General features: G+C 57.2%; 1 protein-coding gene across 1 annotated transcript; it reads right to left on the bottom strand.

The window, feature by feature from the left end:
- Positions 1–1,364: 1,364 nt before the first annotated feature.
- PIMREG (PICALM interacting mitotic regulator) lies at positions 1,365–7,443 on the bottom strand. The gene is made up of 6 exons (XM_075561148.1): positions 7,351–7,443; positions 6,503–6,825; positions 3,596–3,888; positions 2,680–2,775; positions 2,140–2,189; positions 1,365–1,608 (listed from the first exon to the last, which is right to left on the bottom strand). The coding sequence occupies exons 2-5, from the start codon at positions 6,788–6,790 to the stop codon at positions 2,156–2,158; spliced, it is 711 nt and encodes a 236-aa protein (XP_075417263.1). The 5' UTR covers positions 6,791–6,825; positions 7,351–7,443; the 3' UTR covers positions 1,365–1,608; positions 2,140–2,155.
- Positions 7,444–8,713: the final 1,270 nt, after the last annotated feature.

The following is an 8,713-nucleotide window of genomic DNA, read 5'->3' as shown; positions in this document are numbered from 1 at the left end:
CAACCAACTTTCCCCGCTGAACCCGGGGGATTTGGGGTGCCTAGTACTTTGGAAACCTGTTCTCTCCGGCTCAGCTAAAAGAAACATCTTTCTTCCTTTTCTCTGGGATTGGGGCAACTTTCTTAAAATGAGAGTTCAGGTTCCGTCCAAGCAGTGAGGCCTCACCTGGGCTCTGCTCTCTTTTTGGGGGGAAACAAGAGTTCAGGTGGTGCCTAGGAAGAAAGGCCTGGCGACTCGAGTCTCTGAATACGAGGGGCCAGGAGGCCTGCCGCGCAGCAGGTCTACCGTGTCCTGAGCGTACAGCAGCGGCAGCAACTGGATTTCTTGGTTTTGCTAAGAAATCAACTGTGTTTCTGACGAACATGAAATTGTGCCCTTTTCCCCTCTGGGGTGACAGAGGGCAGGTGACACTGGGAGGGGCAGGAGAGACAAGGTTGGCTGGCTCACGGGGACCCCCGCCCTGAGTCCCCCCCTGTCCTTTCCCCCCTTTGTTTACTTGGTGGTAGCAGCCAGTCTGACCGTGCTTGTGGCCCGGCTGTTCCTCCGTGTGTTGCTCCCAGTATTGTCCGTGGTGGGGTATGACTGTGGTGTAGCAGGCTCGACTCCCTGGGCTGCCTTGTACCCACTCCGTGGGGAAAGAACATGTGAATGACCAGATTTCTGCTGAGACAAACACAGCTACAGCAAGGCACTACGTGCGGCAGAGTGACGGGATTTTTATAGCTGGTCTCGATTTCGATGTGAGCTGGTTTTTAACTCTCAAACGTTGTCATTTAAATAAAAACCTTATTTGCCTTTAACATGTCCTTGGCTTTGGATACTGCTGGAAACAAACAAACACCCTCTTTCTGGTTCTTTGTGCTACCCACCCCTCCCTGCTCGGGGGTGGGGTTGGCCGGCTGGGGATGGAGGCGGTGAGCAAACAGAGCTGGTCCTAACCCTCAATCCTCTGGCCTGGAGGGTGGTAAGTTGAAAGGCAGTTACCAGAGATGGAAAGATCGACTTTATTATTAAAAAAGGAAAGAAAAAAAGCATTATTCTCCAGGAATGCCACATGCCACGCCGGGCTCTTTCTAGTACAAGAACAAAGCAGATTTCTTCAATAATTTACAAAGGTCAGGAGTGGCCCTGGACTGTGTTGGTGCACACCCGTGTCCAGCTGGAGATCTCTGCTAACTCTTCTTCTCGGGCTTGAGTGGGGGTTAGAAGGCATGGGAGCAGGGTCCCCAGGAGCCTCAGGACTGGAAACGGGGATAACTGAGGAGACAGATGGCTTTCAGCAGACCCCGCTCTAGGTGTGTAGCCTGGAGCTCCCTGCAAACATCCAGGGCCTAGACCTCACACTGAAGATGCCACAGCCTTGAACTTCTGACTCCACAAGTGCCCTGGGGGAGAGGATGGCCATCCCCTGGGCTCCAAGGCTTCCTGAGCCACTCTCCAGCTGGGGTCATGAATGGCCCAGCTGCCACTGGAGCAGGAGAGCTGGGGGGACCTAGCAGCTAGGTCCTTGTTAGCAGGGGGTACTGATGAGTCCTGGGGGTGGCAAGGGGGGGACCAGCAGAGACATCCTGGGTCCTGAGGGTGAGGAGGTCAGATCGGGCTGGTTTCCTGTAAGACAGAGTCCCCTTTAACTCCCCATTTTGGGCTCAAGGTGGCTTACTGATTCCACATTGGTCAGCAGTTCAAAATCACCAGCCGCTCCCCAGGAGCCAGACAAGGCTTTCTTAGCAAAGCATTCGTCTCAGAAGCCCACGGGGACGGATTTACCCAGTCCTTGCTTTGAGCTGGTATAGGCTTGATGGTAGTGAATTCCCCCGCCCACCATCTGTGCTCAAGCCAGGGGAAATGGGGATGCCGTAGCCTTTTCTCCAAAACGGGAGGATTGGGAGGCGGCTCTCATTATTCGATGAGCCTATTCGTTACGCTCCATCAGCGAGGGGATTGGTGAGGTGAACTGCTTAGGCTCCAAGCCATTAGAGAGGGCTGCAAGCCTGCCCTCCGTCTCAGTCCAAGAGCTCCGTGGAGTTTCTCGGTGCAGGCTCATTTCTTCACCACGCCTCCAGATGCGCATGCACACACGCATGCTCACACGTGGGGATGCGCACCCAGAGGAGAAGGACCCTGGGGAGAGGGCATTACCTGCAGGGTGTGGTCCTCAGCCATGAAGGAGAGAAACCGTCATGTCGCCACTGGATAGAGAGAGGGGAGGGGTTGCTGTCATTAGGGAGCTCTGCGGGGAACTCCTAGCGGGGACTAGACACAGCCCCGACGTGTGAGCTGGCAGCACCCTTGTTAACAGTGAAACAGCCCTGCGTGATCCGGGCCCGGGCCCTGCTCCGAGGATGGGGACCTCCATGCCATGCTGTTGCTGTTTGAAGTACCATGGTCAGGCGGAGTCCGGGAGCCATGGGGGGTGTGGGAGAAAGGGAAGACTCTCAGGCACCCGACCAACCACATGTGTGGGCCTGGGTGCTGGGCACAGAGGTAGCCTGAGGCTCCGAGTGCTACACACATCTGTCCCAGCCCGGCTCTTTCATCCCTTCTCATGTGACAGGTGAGACAGGGCTCAGAGATAGACAGGGTTACCTGGAGGGCCTGAGTCCGAGCCGACCTCAAACAGCGTGTGGTTCAACTCCGGTCACTTTTCATTTTGGAGCCTAGGCTGTCCACGCGACTCACCTGTCCTCGGCCACAATGGCTTCATCCAAAGTGTGGGCCAGCTTCTGGAGATGCTGAAGTCCTGTCCCCACAGGTTCCAGGTCACTGTCAGACTCGCTGGCCCCAAAGGAAAAGCCATGTCAGACACTCGCTGGAAATCTGTCGCAGGAATATTTCCTCCCCGCTGTCCCAGTCCAGTGCTGGACCCTGCTGCCCCTGTTCCCAGTGAAGCAGTAGGGGCCCAGAGATGACCATCTCACCCCAGACCACCAGTGCATGAAGTGACCGGGCGCCAAGAAGAGCTGACAACATGTGAGGCCAAGGCGACGGGCAGGTGAGCTCAGCTCCTCTCCACATGGACACTAAGTCATTATATTAAAAACCCATTGCCACCGAGTTGATTCTGACCCAAAAGGATCCCATAAGATCGAGTAGAACTTCCTCACTATCATGGAGTTGATTCCAACCCATGGGCGGGATAGAACAGCCTGTAGGTGTCCGAGTCTGTAACTCACTATGGGAGTAGAAAGCCTCATTTTCCTTCCTTGGAACAGCTGGTGGTTTCAAACTGCTGACCTTGTGGTTAGCAACCCAACCTGTAACCACTAAGCCATTGGGGCTCCTGGGTCACCAGGCCAGGGCTAAATCCCTTAGATGGCATAATGCTTACTCTGAGGCTGCCAGGTGGTTGGACCAAATGTGATAAAACTAAGCTCATCGCTTCCCTTTACAGAGAGGCAAACCGAGGCTCTGCAAGATTCCTCCAGGGCCCCCAGTGGTGGGCAGCGCTGGACCAGAAGTGGGTGCCTCTGGCTCAAGGTAGTCATTGGAGGCGCTCAGAAGCCTTGAGCCCAATTAGCGTTTGGGAACCAGGGAGAGAGAAACTGTGCCTGACTCAGAGGCCACACGCCCTGTGGTGAGGGGCTATCTTACTTGCCTGGGGGAGCAGAGGGGCTCTGAGGAGGAGTAGGGGCTCCGGAAGGCAGCTGATCTTCTGGAGCGCCGGAGCGGCTGGGCCCTGGGGCCCTTCTGGGCAGAGAGGCTGCGCCGTTCCCTCTCCCAGGGTTCCAGGGCTGAGTAGGCTGGGCTGGTGCCCCACCGCTTCGGGCTCCTCTGCTGTGGGCGGCGTGGAGGAGGGCTACTGCCCTTCCGCGCCCCTCTCTGCCGCCGGGCTTTCCCGTGCGTTTCCACCAGCCACTTGGTGCCATTTTGGCAGGACTCTTGGATTCGCTGTGACAGACACAGGGAAAGGTTAGCACAAAGTCAAGGGTGGGTGACAACTACTCCAGATGCCCCTGGGTCCATCATGCAGGCTGCCTTGGGTCTCACACATGAGGGGTAGGGACAACCGAGGGACATGGCTCTGCTGCAGGGCCCCAACCCAGCGGCTCACAGGACTACAGCAGCAGGAAGACCACCTCTGCCCCAGATAGCCTCTACTCATTTCGGGGACAGGTTGACCCAGAGAAGATTTCAGCTTCTACACTCTGACATGCCATCATTTGCCTTCCTGTTTCTGGTCTCAGGCCAATCTGTCGCTCACACTGGTCCACAAGGATGGCCTCTCAAGGGTGTTCTGATCAGGACACTCAATTGCTCCAAGTCCCTCTACGGCTCTTGGTTGCCTGGAGAATGAAGCCGCTAGGCTTGGGACTGTCATTCAATGTCCTGGCCAACCAGAGCCCAAAGGTTAGAGGAAGACCCACAGTCAAGGTGGTCAATTCTGGGACCTGGCTACCCAGCACCTTGAACGTTTTGCTGCCTGGGTGTGAGGAAGACGTTTCCTGACAAGGCCTTTCCACAAAGGGTCCAGAAAGAGCCCTGCTCAAAATCTACAGAATTCCCAATCAGACAACAAGGGCCAAACCCCCCACCCATTTTCTTCCTGTTGCTCATGGTTCCCGTCCCATCTAGGTGCTAGCTCGTGGTCTCTCCAGCTTCAGCGCTGGAGACGTGCCCACCCAGAGGTCTGATGGGCAGCCCAGGGCCAACATGTATGACACCTTCTTTTGGTTAAACCATATTGTTGACAATTCAATGGTTTAAACCTATGAAAAAATGGTGCATTCATCACAATCAAACTTGGCCACATTCTTCATTCTTGTACCCGCTGTTATTAGCTCTCCATTGCCCCTCACCCTCCCGTCATAACCCTCAAACTCAGTCGACACTGACTCACAGCCACCTTACAGGGAAGAGTGGCACTGCCCCTGTGGGTTGCTGAGATGGAAACGCTTTATGGGAGTAGAAAGCCATGTCTGTCTCCCACAGAGCTGCTGGTGGTTTCGAACTGCCGACCATGTGGATCACAGCCCGATGCATCAGGAACCACTATACCACCAGGGTTCATCAGAACCTTAAGGATCTATTAATTCGTTACTATCTCTATAGACTCACCTACCCTGGATTTTATACACTGGCAGTGTCCGACACTTCCTTATCACCGATTTCATCGGAAGCCAAATCCTCAAATTTGCTGTCTGAGTCGTTGTAGCAGTGGCAGACTCCTCTCCAGGTCTAGGCCTAGGCCCCTGCTCCACCCTGTCCCCCACTCCACCCCGCCTCAAGGGTGACTCTGCTGCCTCCACTCCCTTTGCTATCAACCAGCTGTACAGCTCAGTCCCCATTGCTAATCTGACCAGATCCCTTGCCTCCCTGCTTAGATTCTCTGCATCGCTCTTGGGAGAGTCATTGAAGCACCACTAGCCCTCGTGACTCCTGGCTCGGAGCCCCATCCTGCTTGCTGGTCTTTGGTCACGCCACTGCTGCTGTTTTGCTACCTGCCCACCAGTCTGCCTCCAACTAAGGCCGATCCTCCCCCACCCCCCTCCCCCATCACACAACAGAACTAACGCTGCTGGGCCTATTCCCTGCCTTTCTTCCTAGTCTCTCTTAGCCTGGAATCTCCCCTGACACTGGTTCACATCTCAGTAATGCATGAGCCTCCACTGACAGAAGGGTCGGGGGGTCACTGGCCAGGAAATGCATGGATCCTCTCGAATGGAGGGTGAGCATTCCGGCCCCAAACCACCCCCCTCTCCTCTGGTCTCCCCAAACTAAATCCTGCCAGCTCTCTTGTCTGTGCACCTTGCTTTCTCTCAGCCCCAGGGCTGCATGCGGGCTATTTCATCTGCTTTATTTACACAGCCTTCCGTGGGGGCGGTGGGGGCTCCGTTGTACGGCTTTTGCCCTCCATAGGCAGGGGAACTTGTTCAAGCCTCAGCCGATGCACCTCACGTGCCACCACCATCGGACCGTTGGCAGAGGCTTGAGTGCGGCTCCCATGCTGCACAAGGCGTCTTTAAAGGTTGAAAAGCAAGGATGTTCCGTTGAAGTCTAAAGTGCGCCCAGCACAGGCCATGTGATGGACAGACGGACACAGTGGCTGCACCAATGGGCTCAAACTTAAACACAATGGTGAAGGTGGCCGCAGGACCAGATGTGTTTCCTGTGGTACACAGGCTCACAGTGAGTCCTAGTGAACTCGACAGCACTGAAAAACAACATGATCCTGAGTAGGTTTCAGAGGAACTCCTAGGCTAGCACAGACCAGGAAGAAAGGCCTGGAGATCCATCGGATCTATTGCCAAACAAAGCTGATCATGCGATCCCTGTGGACCACAACGGTGGGCATCAGATTGCTGTGTCAGAGTGGCAAGGTGCTCCATTGAGCTTTCTGAGGCTAACTTTTAATAAACCGGTCATCAGGCCTTTATCTAGGGGAATGCCTCTGGGTGTGCTCCCACCTCCAGCCACTGAGCACGTGAACGATTGCGAAGGAGGGGTGGGCGGGGCCGGCTCCTGAAGCCCTCCAACAATGGATGGTTAACTTCATCCCTCTTACCTGGGACACTGAGCCCAAGGCGTTCTTAGCGGAGCGAGCAGCGGCCTGCAGGCCCTGCTGCCCGAGCTCTGGGCTTTCTAGGCGTTTCCAGGAGGGGCCGGCGCCCAGGTTGAGGCTGACGGTTCTCAGGGGCAGCCGCCTTTGAAACTGCCTGCACAGCGAGCCAAGGGTGCTGCCGGAGCCCTCTGGGTGCCCAGCGTCTGGCAGCACATTCTCCTCCAGCTGCTGCCGGTCCTGGAGGGATCTGCGGCGCTTGGAGGCTCCCACGCCCTGCCACCGGGAGGCCATCTGCCTGCTAAGGCGTCTGTTCGGACCACCAGACCCTGGGGGTGGAGGGTGGGAAGGTCAGAAGGTAGGCCAGCAACGTGGTCGGCACTCACCAAGGGGTGGAGACCCGTGGATGGGGGGACTAGGGGATGGTAGGTACGGTATTGGTGCCGCCAGTGGGTGAGGGACATGTGTTGGCCGGGTGCAGGATGGAAGACGCTCTTTGGAAGCTGAATTAGTAATGCCCACAAGAGGGCAGAGACGGATCAAGAGATGGTCAGTGTGTCCTGCTGTCCCATGCTTCCCAGGCAGCTGCCCTTCCATCCCGGCCTCCGTTCTGCTCTGTACCCCGGGGGTGGGGAGAAGCCAGGGTGCGGCCAGGTCCTCGCTGAGGCTTGGACACAAACGCGCTGGCCTAGGGCGCTCCCGCCCCAGGCCAGGCACCCTCACTACACCCTGACGCCCCCCACGTCCAGGAGCGCAACCCCTCCCTGCCGTGCCTGCTGACAGACACCGCTCCCTGCCCCCAGCCGCGCGCGTGACTCGGGGACCCCAACCGCTGGAGGGTAGCGGGCACTCACCAGGCAGACAGCTGCTGACCAGCCCTCCGAGCAGCTTGGCTCTCCCACCCGGGCAGATTTGAAAGTCGGCGAGGACCCGCCCCCGGACCTCGTTCTCGCCTCTGATTGGTCTTGTCCCGGACCCCGCGGTAGTGCTGGGAATCTTGATTGGCTTCCTCCTCTCCCAGCTCTAAAGCCTGCAGTCGGATTGGTCCGGCCGTGCCCATTCATCTCTCAAGACCCCCTCCTGGGTTTGGCGCCCGCGAGTGCCCCTCTTTGCATCTGCCCCTCCCGCTCCCACCCCCACCGGCGGGACTCTTCGCTCCCGCTGGGCCCAGCCGCCCCAGGCCTGATCGGATCCCCGGGACGGTCCCCTCTTCGAGCTTGAAAAGGCTTAGGGGTTCAGGCCGATCTGACCGGACCGAGAGCGCCAGGGGGCCTGAAGCTCCGATCTGTCCGGGTCTCCCCGGACCCCCCTGCCCTCCACCACCATAAGCCATACCCCGCGCCGCCCCCTCCGCGCCGTGTCCCAGAAGCCTGGCTTCCTTCTTTGCTTTGTGTTTGTCAGAAAGACCAGGCGGGGTCAGAAGCCTGGGCGCCCGTGAGAGTTTTGTTTCAAATCCCTCTCGTGGCTCCTCTCCTCGGTCCTACAAGGGAACACCTCCTGGGACAGAGGACAGACCCAGATTCTGTAGTCCTACCTTCCATTACCCCCCTTCCCCATCCCGTCCTGCCCGTGCAGAAAATCCCGGGGAGCCAACAGGACAAACCCTATGAAGTCCTTCTCTGCGACATGGGGACCCCCGCGAGTTGGACCCCACGGGAAGGCAAGGGGCTTCGCCTTCGTTTATTTCCGCTCTCTGGCTGTCGTCAGTCTGCTGCTGCTCTGTGATGGCTATTGAGCATTCGTATGCCTGCCTCCTGAGCACCGCGCATCCTGATGGGCTGCCATCAGCGGGGTTGGCAGTTTGAAACCACCGCCGGAGAAAGAAAGCTTTCTCCTCTCATAGAGTGACACTCTCGAAAACCCACGGGGTCCATGATTTACTCTGCCCTGTGGGGTCGCCATGAGTCCGCAGTGAGCCTCCTCAGCAGAAGGTGGCCTGGCGGCATCCTGGTTACTCACTGGGCTGCTAGCCTCAAGATCAGTGGTTCGAAACCACCAGTTGCTGCTTGGCTGGAGAAAGACAAGGCTTTCTACTCCCATGAAAAGTTACAGACTCAGAAGTGTGTGTGTGTGTGTGTGTGTGTGTGTGTGGTCGTTCTACTCTGTCTTCCAGGCAAGGCTTTCTACTCCCATGAAAAGTTACAGACTCAGAAGTGTGTGTGTGTGTGTGTGTGGGGGGGGGGGGTCGTTCTACTCTGTCTTCCAGGGTCGCTGTGA

The sequence above is a fragment of the Tenrec ecaudatus genome, chromosome 10 (assembly GCF_050624435.1).
Source record: "Tenrec ecaudatus isolate mTenEca1 chromosome 10, mTenEca1.hap1, whole genome shotgun sequence".
In the NCBI taxonomy this organism is placed as follows: Eukaryota; Metazoa; Chordata; class Mammalia; order Afrosoricida; family Tenrecidae; genus Tenrec; species Tenrec ecaudatus.
The sequence above is the reverse complement of the archived record's forward strand: the minus strand, read 5'-3'. Positions and strand labels throughout refer to the sequence as shown.

What these genes read in the sequence shown, in the direction of transcription:
- PIMREG (XM_075561148.1), bottom strand. Translation starts at nt 6,790, where the DNA reads ATGGCCTCCCGGTGGCAGGGCGTGGGAGCCTCCAAGCGCCGCAGATCC. An exon ending in CCTTGGGCTCAGTGTCCCAG is followed by an intron (nt 3,889 to 6,502) that starts GTAAGAGGGATG and finishes TGTCTGTCACAG; the next exon opens with CGAATCCAAGAGTCCTGCCA. An exon ending in GAGCCCCTCTGCTCCCCCAG is followed by an intron (nt 2,776 to 3,595) that starts GCAAGTAAGATA and finishes CTTTGGGGCCAG; the next exon opens with CGAGTCTGACAGTGACCTGG.